Source organism: Syzygium oleosum, unplaced genomic scaffold (genome assembly GCF_021117445.2).
Source record: "Syzygium oleosum isolate NSW1041296 unplaced genomic scaffold, Sole_v2.1 Sole_v2.26, whole genome shotgun sequence".
NCBI lineage: Eukaryota > Viridiplantae > Streptophyta > Magnoliopsida > Myrtales > Myrtaceae > Syzygium > Syzygium oleosum.
The window spans coordinates 4,791,147-4,804,402 of NW_026607510.1; the positions used below are offsets into that span (position 1 = coordinate 4,791,147).

General features: G+C 41.7%; 1 protein-coding gene across 1 annotated transcript; it reads right to left on the minus strand.

The window, feature by feature from the left end:
* Positions 1–5,116: 5,116 nt before the first annotated feature.
* Positions 5,117–12,529, minus strand: LOC130135005 (probable inactive receptor kinase At5g10020). Its single transcript, XM_056303200.1, has 3 exons — positions 11,304–12,529; positions 8,629–10,296; positions 5,117–5,926 (listed from the first exon to the last, which is right to left on the minus strand). The coding sequence occupies exons 1-3, from the start codon at positions 12,226–12,228 to the stop codon at positions 5,349–5,351; spliced, it is 3,171 nt and encodes a 1,056-aa protein (XP_056159175.1). The 5' UTR covers positions 12,229–12,529; the 3' UTR covers positions 5,117–5,348.
* Positions 12,530–13,256: the final 727 nt, after the last annotated feature.

Sequence of the window (13,256 nt, forward strand, 5' to 3'; positions counted from 1 at the left end):
TTTATTAATTTTGAAGCCGATGTGGCTCATGGGAGATACTGATCAAGACACGTACGATCAGCATTTTTATTTTAAATAATTTTTTTTCTTTTTTCCTTTTTTTTTCTTTTCTTTCTTTTTTCCTTCTTTTCTTTTTTTCTTTTCTTTCTTCTCCCTTTGGTCACCGCCGGTGACCGGAGGCCGGCCACCGGCCGCTGGCCTCGCCGGACGAGGTCGCGCCGCCGCCACGGGCGAGGCCCGGCCGACCCTCGCTCGGGCGACGGCCGTCAAGCCCGGCGAGGTCGGCCTCGCCTCGCATGGCGAGGCGAGCCCGGCGAAGGCTCCCTCGCGAGATCCGGCGAGGCCGGCCGTCGCTCGAGCCACGATGATGCCCGCCGGACGTCGCCGGGAAGGCGACGCCGGCGGGGCCGCCATGGCCCGGGCGACGGCCGGCCTCGCCGGATCCGGCGAGGAGCCCTCGTCGGGGCTCGCCCATGCGAGGCGAGGCCGACCTCGCCGGGCTTGCCCGCCGTCGCCCAGCGAGGGTCGGCCGGGCCTCGCCTGTGGTGGGCGGCGACGGCCTCGTCCGGGCGAGGCCAAGCGGCCGGTGGCCGGCCTCCGGTCACCGGCGGTGACCAAAGGGAGAAGAAAAAAAGAAAAAAAAGAAAAAAATTTAGAAAAGTATTTAAAAAATCGAAATATATACGTGAAAATACCACATAGACTAATTTTTTTAAAAAAAAATCAAACTAAGATTAAAAATTTAATTATAAATGCCACGTATTAATTTGGCCGGAATCTCTCGCCGTTGGCACCAAAGTGATCATTTTTCCTCCGATTTGGCACTTAAGTGATCCAAATGGAACTTTTAGCACCAAAGTGAGCTCCGTACATAACTTTTGGCACTTCTGCTGTTCTTCCCCTGAAAAGAAGCCATACAAAACTATAGCGATGTACCTTCTTATCTTTCTATGGAATACCAACGAAAAACCCCGAAGTTGGTAAGCTGAGAACTTGTAATCTGCTTTAAGTATGTGCAATCAGCAGAAACGTATTATCTAACTCTCTTTTGTACTGATGTGATTTGGATTGCTGGTCTTCCTAGGAAACATCTCCCACTATGCTAACAACAATCCCTTGGTTTTATCGATACAAGAGCTTGAATTGGTCTCAACAGTCGATGCTTGCCATTTCACCCCCACAATCTTTTTTCTCTCTCTCTATTAAATCATTTTTCAAGCTCTCCTTGGGTCGATGGACTGGGCATTGTGATCGGAAGTGAGCGGTTTCAGATTCCGTACAGATTTTACTTGAAACCTAAAATTTACCCATGAGAATAGGTTCATCATTTTTTTAGAACCTGGAACCTACCTTACGTACCTTGAAACCTGAAACCTACCCTGTCACAGGTTCCAGAGTCGATTCTAGAGTCTACCCGAGTTTTGAACAATTGTAGTAAATCGTCACCTTTAATGACTATTACTTGCTGTTACGATCCACTAACCACAACTTTTATTTAGACACGAAAAATATAAAACATTAACAAGTCATAAAATGAAAACTCATACTAGTGGTTTCAGAGTATACGCTCATTATTTAACGCCATGGAACACCACAGGATCACGCGAAGATATAAACCAAGAAAAACACAAAAAAACTTGTTTAAGATTTCAAGTTTCAGGTTTTAGATTATAGGTTCCACTTACCTAGAATTTATAACCTACCCGTCGAAACAGATTCTCTAATTTTGAAACCTGGAACTTACCCTTGACGTAACTAACAACTATCACCTAGGAATTAATCACCAGAGCAGCTTGCAAACCGTAGATGGTATTTGAGAGAGTGATCTCTAATTCCTGAACTAGAAATTCGTGATGCTCCAACCAGTCGACCCTTTAAGGGGTCGATACACATCAACAGATGAGATGGGCTGAAAGATACTTGTTATATATATTTAGATCATCTTAGATTATTCATAATATTACAGATATTTATAATATTCTCGATATCTACATAATATCCTGGATATCTTTAATGTTCTGGATATCTTAGTGATTGATTGTAATTGATTGCGTAATATTTTGTTACCGTTGATAGTTGACCTGTAAAACCTATAAATAGGTTCATGTATTCCTTATCTTTTCATCATCAAATTATACTAAAATTGCTCGATTCTCTCTTCCGCAATATTATTCTTAACTTGGTATCAGAGCTGAGGGTCCTTAATTCAAATCTTTCCTGGCCCCATTTGCCTTTTCAATTAAATATATCCACGCTTAGTACTCATGAGAGTATCGTACGGGATAGAGGATTCACGTCTGCAAAATTTATTATCAAAGCCTTAGTTTTAATCTCTCTTATAATTGTAGTTGTTCTCATGCTATACGTTTAGCAGGCAAATGCACTTTCAGTTATATTTTTTTTATCCGCTTTGGGAAGAAAGCAAGTCAACCCACGTAACTCATGACGCTGCACAATGTGAAAGCTTGCAAATGCTTGCGAATTATAAATTGCCACCCAACAAGCTACCAAATCCAAATGACAGCTCATATCCATCCTCAAGAATTTTTTCCAGGTTTATTGGCTCCAAATTACATGCACTTAGAACTATAGTAATAATAACTCTTTCGGGTACTTCCGGCGGCCTTTAGAAGAAACCTGGACTCAAATTTAACAGGGAAAATAAGAAAAACATCGTGAATTTTCACCAAGATACCCAATGACATGTTTGTGTGTTTTAATATTGTTGACACCAAAAGATGTCCGTCCAAGTCCTCGATCGACTACTTGGTGGACAAGGGCCAGGTAAGAAACGATATAGGCGAAAAATGGCTTAGTGTTGAGAGCCTCTAGTCGACAAACCGAGTTGGATGATAAGAAAACTAGTTTTACCTGATGGGGGAATTGGTGAAAATGGCTACGTCTTGGAGCAAAGTATTGAAAGATAAAGAAGTGGATTCGGTGCAATTGTCGAGTAGTGGAGCCGAAGATTTTGGAAGCAACTAATAATGGCAATCGTGAGGAGTGGAGAAGATACAACCATCGAGTAGTTGGAGTCGATTATTTCTAAATAAACATTTGTAGATAGAAATTGTTAGATTGTAGGAGCTATAGAGTGTTTAATTTTTTTTGTAACCGCTGCAAAATGTTGATAGTAGGTATAAATGCCCGAATTATAGTCTATACAAAAGACTATCAATCAACCAAAGAACACCTCCAATCCAAAAAAACACCAAAGAACACTAAGTTGTTCATTTTTTCTACCACTTTATCTTTACATTTGCACAACATTCCACATGACTGGCAACAATTGTTTCCGGTCTCGGTACTTTTACTTTTCTCATCAGTTAAATTTCCTGTGCAAAAATCAACAAAGGACCCTTCACAACTTTTACTGGTTCGTATTGATCGCTTCATATTCTGAAAGGTATTTCATCGACACTTTTCGGCGAAGAAAAATATGTATTTGCATTCTCACATTAGCAAAATTGTCTTCCTATCTATGACTTGGTCTTACCCTCACCCTTATCTTACTCACACCCACTCCTCAACCTTATCTCTTTGATGCAGGAGAATATCATGTCCAAGAGTTTGATTTATTTTATTTTGTGATATGATTGAGTTTAAGACATTTTTGTAAAATCTTAGGTGATTTATTTACATTTTAAATTAATTATCTGATAAGGTCAAGAGATGGATTTAAGATTATTTTCACTTACTCGTCTCCTTATCTTTCGGATTCTAGATTAAAAAGCTTCAATTATTTTAAGTGATTTTGTAAAGGGTTAATACCACGAAAAATCTCAAACTTATACATCTGTGACAAATTTACCCTAAACTAATTCTTTGACCATCAAAACCCCCAAACTAATACATTTGTGACAAATTTACCCTCCGTTAGTTTCCGTTAAATTAGATTAATATAACGAAAAATCACAAACGGGTACACCTGTGACAAAAGGAGGGTAAAACCCTAAACTAGTACACCTATCGACTGTCACGTGTCATCAAATATAGCAATTTGATGGTAAAATTTAACGGAAACTATCATAGGGTAAATTTGCTGCACCAGTTTGGGGTTTTTAGTGGTCAAAAAATTAGTTTGGGACAAATTTATCTCAAGTGTACCGGTTTGAGGTTTTTGGTGGTATTAACCCTTTTGTTTATCATTTAAGAATAAATTATTAGATTACATGTCTTATTTGGGGATACTTTCTAATTACCTAGGATTCAAGGGATTATTTATATGAAAAATTACATTAATAATCCATAAAATTTGACTCAATGTGTAATGTCATTCTTGAACTTTTAATTCATTAAATGTGTTATTTATTATTTAACTATTCCTAAACGTCTAATGTAGTCCTTTGTTCTGATCAAACAAGGGAGAAAGTCACCACAAGCGCCTAAACTATTGTGAAACATGCAATCTAATCCTTAAACTTTTAATTTGTTCAATTTAATCTCTCAACTTTCCATAACAAAGTCAAATTAGCCTTTGGTACTGTTCGCAAGTTTTCATAGTCACTCTATCATACAAATTTTAGAATATCATTTCGTTTCAATCAATTTTTTAAATCAACAAAAGATAGTGCTATTTTTTTATTACCTTTTTACCTTTACAAATATTCCGATAGTTTCGTTCAAAAATATTTTAGCTTATGGTCTCTATAATACATGTGGTGCCTCAATAAGGGGGGCACATCAACAATAGGGAAAAGCTAAGGGAAAAAGAATTCAAGAGCGAGGGGGACTGATCAGTGATCACTACATCTAAATTTAATGCGCGACGGCCATGCCGGCATCCTCCATTTCTTCGGCAACCCTCGTTTAGTCCTCGCACCTTCCAAGCGAGGCATGCCGGAGACTATGTGACCGTCGTCTCCCTCTTCTAGATTTCCTGTAAAAAGGACGATTATCATCGATGCAACGTGACTTGATTGCACAGATAAAAAGTATTTGGAGTTCTTGATTGCAAATACATGATTGCAAATACATGTGTGCGCGCGCCCATCGTTATAAAGCCTCATCGTCCCATGTTGTGTTATCAATGGACTGAACGGATGAACGAGTGCAAAAAGTTCCACCTTGGCGAACATGAAACAAAAACCAAAACGTTGGCAACAGATTTCTGCTGTTACGATCAAACTAGAACACTTGAATAAATCAATGGATGAATCATCCCTTTACAATGAGCTTTCCGTAAAAGGAAGATGTAATAATTAGCCAAAAATAACAAGGCTGGAAACCAATTAAGAGGGAAAAATAAGGAACAAAACAATTGGGTCAAGTAAAAAAGCAAAAAAAAAAAAAACAGAGAGAAAAAACATAATAAAAACCTAACTTCCAACACACACAATGTACACTTTTCAGAGAGAGATTGCACACAGCTCGTCAAAGACTTGTCTAATATTAGGCCTTTCATTTACAGAATTAATACACCTGAGCGAAATCGCGAGCATCTCGTCCATCGCTGCAGAGTGTTCTTCTCCACCTGCAATGTCCCGATCGACACAGTCCATTCCTCGCCCTTCTTCATCACAAAGGCGAACCCAATCGGTCAAATCAACGGCTCCAGATTGCCCTGAAATAATGTCTCCAGCGCTTCTCCGAGTCAATAATTCCATCATAATTACTCCAAACGTGTAAACATCGGCCTTATAGGATGGCAGCGGTTTGGCTGCAGTAGCGAGCTCAGGAGCACGGTACCCCAATGCTCCGAGATTCAGTATCTGCTCTGCAATCCCAGCAGCTGTCATCAAGCGGTGGAGACCGTAATCTGTGAGGAGAACATTGTACTCGGGGCCCGACAGAAGTATATTTGTTGGCTTTAAGTTTCCATGAGGAAGACCCTTGTCGTGAAGGTATGTGAGACATCGAGCAACATCGACGGCAACTTTTAGCCTTTGGCTGAACGACAATGGGGAGTACCTCCGGGGCGTTGTTTCTGGATAGGACATATATTGGAATATAACCAGAAAACCAGATCAAAATCACGTCACAACTGGTAAGATGACAAAATAAATTGCGAATAGGAAATGCAAGCAATGAGATGAGGTAACTAAACACGATCTACTTATTTCGCTTAATTCAAGAACCATATGCCGAAGCCAAAATGATTTCAGTGAAGGGAAAATTTAGGACTACTGCCAATATCGTGTTAACATTTAGGTTATGCACTAAAAATTTTGATGCAGTTTCACTATCTCCCATAAAGCATCCTATGGCAGAAGTGGATGCACCATTACCAACTTGTTAATCAAAATCAAAAAACAAGTTGAAGATCGGAGGGAAGTTAAACAAAGTCAGTTTTTCTATTATTAGCTCGTTATGTTATAGAAATAATCAAGTAGACCAACAGCTGGATGTTGCCCCAGGGCAGACAGAACCACATGATTGATATTGTTCAAACATCACCCACAAGTGATATTCTCGTGAGAGCCAAAGAACATGTCTACCAGAGACAGATGCACTTCCACTTAAGTGGTCCCACATCTGATTTGATGATTTTCCGTTGTGGAAAAATTATGAATAAAAGATAAGATCTTGAAATGAGAGCCCCTTCAGGCTCCCGCTTCGGTATAAGTACACTCAAACAGTGAATTATATATACAAGCTCACAGAAATGAGAACTCAAATGAAAAAGCCACTAACTATTTCATAGATTCTTCTGCAACTGATAAGAAGTGGATTTCTTCAAATTTAGAATCTCTTTCAAGTATGTAGTTTATTTGAGTCTTCAAGATGTTGGAAATAATGCAATCCAGTAAAGAAAGATGGAAGCCATGGTAGATGTTGCGTGGTGACCTCAAGCAGTGTCAGATCCGTTCTGAAAAGAAGTTGGGCACCATGGTACAACTAACGTGAGGGAGTTTTGGGACGGTCTGCGTTGTGTTGCTTAGATGCATCTTTTCTCCCAGTAAACTTTCACATTGTCAACTTAATGGTCACCCATAGAATCACATGGAAAGTTCCCTAGAGACTTTCTTAGCATCATCAGAATTGGTAGATAATTATCTTGTTTGTCAAAGGGACAAGGAACATTAATCATTATCAAAATATAACTCTTCTTAGACCATCTACACAAATCTCCTACTTCCTGAATATGGTGTTCCAGGAAAGTTAATTTGAAAGAGTTATACAAAGGTTGATTGGAAAAAATTGAGGATTTGGCTAGCCTTCTATTTCATCCAAAGCATGATTGTCAAGAGCTATTTATAATCATGAGAACATAAGGAAACATAGAATGCAAGAAAAAAGAGTCGCTCATAGATGGCATTAGGCAGATAAATGGAGATGCAGTTTCAAAGACCGTGACCAAGAGCACATAAATGGGATCCCAAGTCAACCATTTCATCAGTTCAAGTCCTTAATTTGGTCCTATCCTACCTTTAACATTTCTTGACAAAAGGACTCATTTTAAAGATAGGGACTGTAGCAAAGTCAGCAGCTTCAGATAAGCTGAAGCTTAGAAATACAAAGAAAGAGATACGATAGACTCAGAGCTGGACTAGACCCTTCGGTGTAATCATAAGGCATCAACAACTCACAGATTTCGATATTTGGGGGGTATGCTATTTGAAAACCTAGGAAAAAGATGAGTAGCTTCTTCTGCTTCAGAACAAGAAATCCCAAATGCACTTCTGAACAAGAACAGCCTCCGGTTCCACATTGAACCAGCCTATTAAAGCTCAAATCGCCTTGCAGATAGAACCAATTTAGCTGTTTCAACTGGCAAACCCAGTCACCTGGTCAATCCAGTACATGGGGTGTAATTTCTGAACAAGAGAAATGGATGTTGGCGGTGGGTCTTGAACCCATGCTCTTGTGGAAGAGAAGCACATTTACCTCCACACTCAACCACAGATCATCCTTCTTGTGGTTTGTAAGAAAAACACTCACATGATCCTTTGACATATGTGTGTCACCCGTCCTATATAGAATACACTTGCTTTCTAAAATAGAGAATAAAAAAGGGTAAAAAGTGCCAATGAGAGGATTCAAACCCCTCATTTCTCATCGAAAGGCACTTCACAACCACCATCCTAACTGAGGGCAGGTTAAAAATATTGGCAATACGTACATTGTACGCAAACTGTGATGACAACACCAACCAGATTAATCGGCAGTTCAACTGGTTCGACCAATTGACCTGACAGCAGGACCCCTCAATGGTTCTCACTCCAATCCGTGTCTAAGAACATTGCATTGAAGTATTTTTCATCCTGTGGTTCTTTACACGAAAATTTTTTAAAACTTGTGAACAATGCATGTACATATCTGGTAAAAAAGGGTCAGGAAATCTTCATAGTTTATCATTTTGACCTACATGGCTCGCCAAACTCAGCTAATGTGATGCAATTTACTGAGCTCAATATATGCTAATCACAGCTACAAAGTGAACATGAAAAGATATAATGTCTAGGGTAATAAATATAGTTTGTTAATGGATTATACCATTTAAATCAGATAGATAGACAAATAGCACGATGTATGAATCCAGGCTTGCATCTTCAAGTAACTAATTAAATAAACAAATTCATGCTTCCTTGTGCATACATGAACCTTGTGTATTCTCTGACAAACGTATATGCACATAACTTTCAACCAAATCTGTATATTAACGAATAAAGCGGCAAATGCTCTTACCATAAAGATGCAATGCCAAGCTATCTCCCTGGATGTAGTCAGCTAAAAGGAGCCTCTCTTGCTCCCTGGGTCCCCAATAATATGCTTGCAGTGAAACAATGTTAGGATGCCTCATGGAGCCAATCTTTTTGACTTCCTTAGCAAACTCTTTCTTATGTTTGACTAGTCCCACTCTCAGCCACTTCACAGTTAATGTATGACCATTATCAAGAGTAGCCTTGTATAGAGTACCATGACTGCTTCTGCCAAGAACTTCTGCTGGAGCTCGTGACAACTCTTCTGCAGTAAAAGCCAGGGAAGGGTCCAAGAAGAACAATTCTCCAGCCAGTCGATCAGGTGAGTAAACATCCAACCGTACAGGCTGTTCATATACCTCAATAAGTTGGGGTGAGGAAGATAGAGGTGATCCTGGAGAAGACTTCCTTCCTGATGTTGTAGGCTGAATATCAATCAAATTAGGGACAGCAGAAGATGAAGTAACTGCCACTCCCTCAGGTGCAATATTCTCTGCAATTTCAGTTGTGAACTCTGCTTGCCCCGATAATGATCTAGAATTTGAAGTTAGCAAGTGGTCATTCGAGAAGCTCAATGAAGTAGGTGGAGGCTGACCACTTGAGTGGAATTTAAATAGGGAAGGACGTGCAAATCTTTCAACCTTTACATCTCTCCCTGAACTTTGGCCACTGAACCCGCTTCTCCCATGAAATTCTTTGAGCTGTGCTCGATGATATGCCAATAAAACAAAAACAATCATCATTGCAGCCCCGACTGAGGCAACAATGATTGCCACTCTTATACTACCTTTCGAGCTGTTATGTTTACCCGAATTGCCATACTGGTTGCTATTGGAATTTGGTGATGAGGCATGCTTTCCCAAGGCTAGCGAAGGATTTCCAGGCTTAAATGACGAACTGGGAAATCTTTGCAAGTTATCAGGGACTTTACCCGACAGCTCATTAAGTGACACATTAAATACAGCGAGGCTGGATGGAAGATTCACAGGAATTTCACCAGAAAATTTGTTGCTCGACAAATCAAGGTACTCCAAATATGTAAGTTTGCTCAACTCACTAGGCAGTTGACCTGATAGTCCATTCCTTGCAAGACTCAGCAATTTGAGCCTCCCCATGTTCCCTATCTCCGCAGGCAGTGGGCCACTCAAGGAATTTCCAGAAAGATCAAGAGACTCCATTTGTTGGGAAGAAGGCATAGCTAGCAATTCACTCACGTGTGAACTTTGAAGAGGAATTGGCCCGGTCAATCGATTACCAGATAGATTCAAGAAAGTCAAAGTGGACATGAAGAACCCAGCTGGAATTGGCCCATGAAATTCATTCAAGCTAAGGTCAACAGTAGACAATTTCTGGTAGCTGCCATATAAAGAGGGTAAAACGCCTAGTAAGGAATTATTCCCCATTTTCAAGGTAATTAAGCTCTCAAATTGAGAGCTCAGATTGGGAAAGGTTCCTGACAGTTTGTTTGAACTCAGATCTAGAAATTCCAATGGCGCTTGCCAGTTCTGAATGGTAGATATGTCACTAGAGATCATATTGCCGCTCAAATCCACCGTCGTACAGGTGATTGGTAGATCAGGCAAGGAACCAGATAAACGATTTGAAGAAAGTTTCAAAGTCCTCAACGTGGTAGAATTAATCTCTGGAATCGAATCTGCATGCATGATAAATGTGAGACAATGTATAATCAAATCCAATCCTACATTTCACAATATATACAAGTTTGAAAAAGTAGCCACCAGTAAAAAATAGATGCAAGTATCCAGGGTAAAACCCGATAAATGTAATAACCAGAGAAAAAAAAAACTTATTAATACCAAAACAAGGAAAAATAGTACGTGAAAAGTTATCGAATTATGGAAAAGACCTACAGCTGGCTGGCTGATGAGACATCAAGCCATTGTGGCACATGACCTTTTGGCTTTGGTCCCTTATCAGTTGTATCTTGTATAGTTTTTAATCATTTTTCAATCACTCACAAATTAAAGGAAGTATAGAAGAAACATGTAGTAATCCTACATTTTATAATTTTAGTGCACTTTCAGTATATTTCACGATAATGTCACTTAAAAGGCAAAAGTACAAGCCAAAAGCTGGAGGGACCAAGTACTGATTGGCGGCATTTAAAAATTGGCTTTTGACTGATGTTAACACCAAAACATCAAGTAATTACAAGGCAGAAGGTATAAGCAGAAGATGGATAGCTAAGATCATCCGTGGCAGGATGTTTACAGATCATTTGTCAAAGCGGCATGTCCACCCTCGACAGGCCCCCAACCAAAGAAGCAGAAAAATCCTAAGTAGCCATCCTAAACTTTTAATAGCAAGGTATCAAACGACAAGCATATTTGCAGTTTATAATTCCAACTGTTACTTTTGCAATATGCGCAGCTAGATGACTAAGATGCCATACTGCAGATCCTCTCTGTTTCTAACTTGGTGTTGTCATCATAGAACCAAGTCCGCGTTTGCAGGTACTTAATACACAGTAGATGAACATGATCGATACTTTCGCAAAATGAAAACTTCTTCTCTAAGTCAAGTCAAAAGTTACAATTTGCTACATTTAAATTCGTGACATCAAAACATCAACTGACTTGTGTCATAATACATCTGTACAAAAGAAAATTGTTACATGATACAAGTCAAAGAGTGCCTTACCTGTGAAACCATTTCCACTGAGATCCAGTTCGTCCAGTGGAATCAATGACTCAAACAACTCCTTCGGCAATGACCCAAACAGCAGATTATTTGCCAATCGTACGACCCGCAAATTGGGCAATGCACCAAACGAAGGCAGCTGCCCAGTAATCGTATTATTGCCCATATCCAAAACCTCCAAGTTTCTAAACAATCTGATCGAATCAGCATCGAAGAATCCACCATTTAAGGCATTATGGCTCAAATTCAGAAAATGCACTGTATTTGCCAAGCTAGAAACATTCTGAACTCCAATTGAGATACTCCCAGAGAAGTAATTGCCACTCAAATCCACATACTCCACATTCCGCAGCTCAGTCAACAACTCGCCAATATCACCCCGAAGAGCATTCCCGTGCAAATCGAAGTTCTTCATCTGCTGCAAGTTCCGAATCCCAAATGGAAACTCGCCCACGAACCTGTTCAGCGACAAATTCAGGGAGTTCAAATTGTACAAATCCGTGATTCTCGCGGGGATCGGGCCATAGAAGCTGTTGCCGGACAGATCCAAATGCTGGAGCGAGGCCATGGAGCCCAATGCGGGCGCGATCCGACCCGTGAAGTTGTTACCCGAGAGGCTGAGGTTCTGCAGCATCGTCAGGCCGATCAGGGTCTGGAACTTGAGCTCCCCGGAGAGCCCGAGCCGGTCGAGGGCTATCCCGCTGACGCGGGCGCCGGAGCCGTCGCAGGTGACCCCGGTCCACGAGCCGGGGCACTGGCCCGACCCGGGCTCGGCCCATGACCCGAGCACCTTCCCGAGCGGGTCGACCTGGATCCCCTTCTTGAACTCCAAGAGGAATGCGGCGTCGGGCTCGGATCCGGAGCGGACCGCGGCGAGGAGGAGGAGGAGGAGGAGGACGGAGAACGCGGACAGGGAGGGACTCATCTGGAGGAGGAGGTGGCGGCAAAACCCTAGCGGCGCCGCATTTGGCGGGTATGCCCACGAAGCCCCGGGGCGAATCTCGGAGAATGCGAGGCCGGGAGCGGCGGCGGAGGACTTGGTGGGTGGTTTAAGGGTTTGCTTCCCCGATCAAAATCGGAACTTTACGGGGGAATCGGACACTGCAGAGCAGCCGGAGACGAATTCGCGAGGTGGGTCTGCGCGCAGAGGCTAGAGAGAGAGAGAGAGACAGAGTAGAGAGAGAGTGTGTGTGCAGAGGCTAGAGAGAGAGAGGAGTGAGGTTAAAAATGGCGGGGCGGGGGGGTGGAGGTGGGGTGGGGGTGAGGGGTTAAGGTCAGGTGGAGAGTGTTGGTTGGTGGGTGTTGAGTAACTACAGTCTGTAAAGGACAGCTCTCTCTCTCTCTCTATCTCTACTTTCTCTCTCTAGCCTGCTCCTCTCTTCTCTCTCCCTCTATCTCTACTACTTTCTCTCTCTAGCCTGCTCCTCTCTTCTCTCTCCCTCTATCTCTACTACTTTCTCTCTCTTCTGTGCGCGTGTGTTTTTTTTTTCTCTCTCTCTAGGAGGGGGGGAGGGGAGGGGGGGGAAGGGGGAGGGCGAGGGCGAACGCTACTGCTGCCGCGAGTGACAGGAGGGGCGGGGCCCCACTCACATGGGCCCCCTCGTATTATTATTGTGGTCTTTCTTTTTCAATCAGGCCCTCGGGGTTGTGCGTTTTTGCTCCCTTGTCCCTCCCGAGTCCCGCCCCCACCTCCCGAGCCCTCTCAATAAACGAGGAGTTACTGTCCTTGTCTGCAAAAAGACACAAAAAAAAAAAAAAATAAAAATAAAAAACACGACCCACTTTGGAGGGCTTGCTGTCTCGATAACCCGCTGTGTTTTTTTTTTTCCATGTATTGGCGAAAAAAACAGCAACGACTTTATCCAGAGTGATAATTCTGATCCGAACTTTTTTTTATCTCGATAAAAAGCATCAGCTTTTACTCGAGTCTCAAATTTGGCCCCCGTGATATGA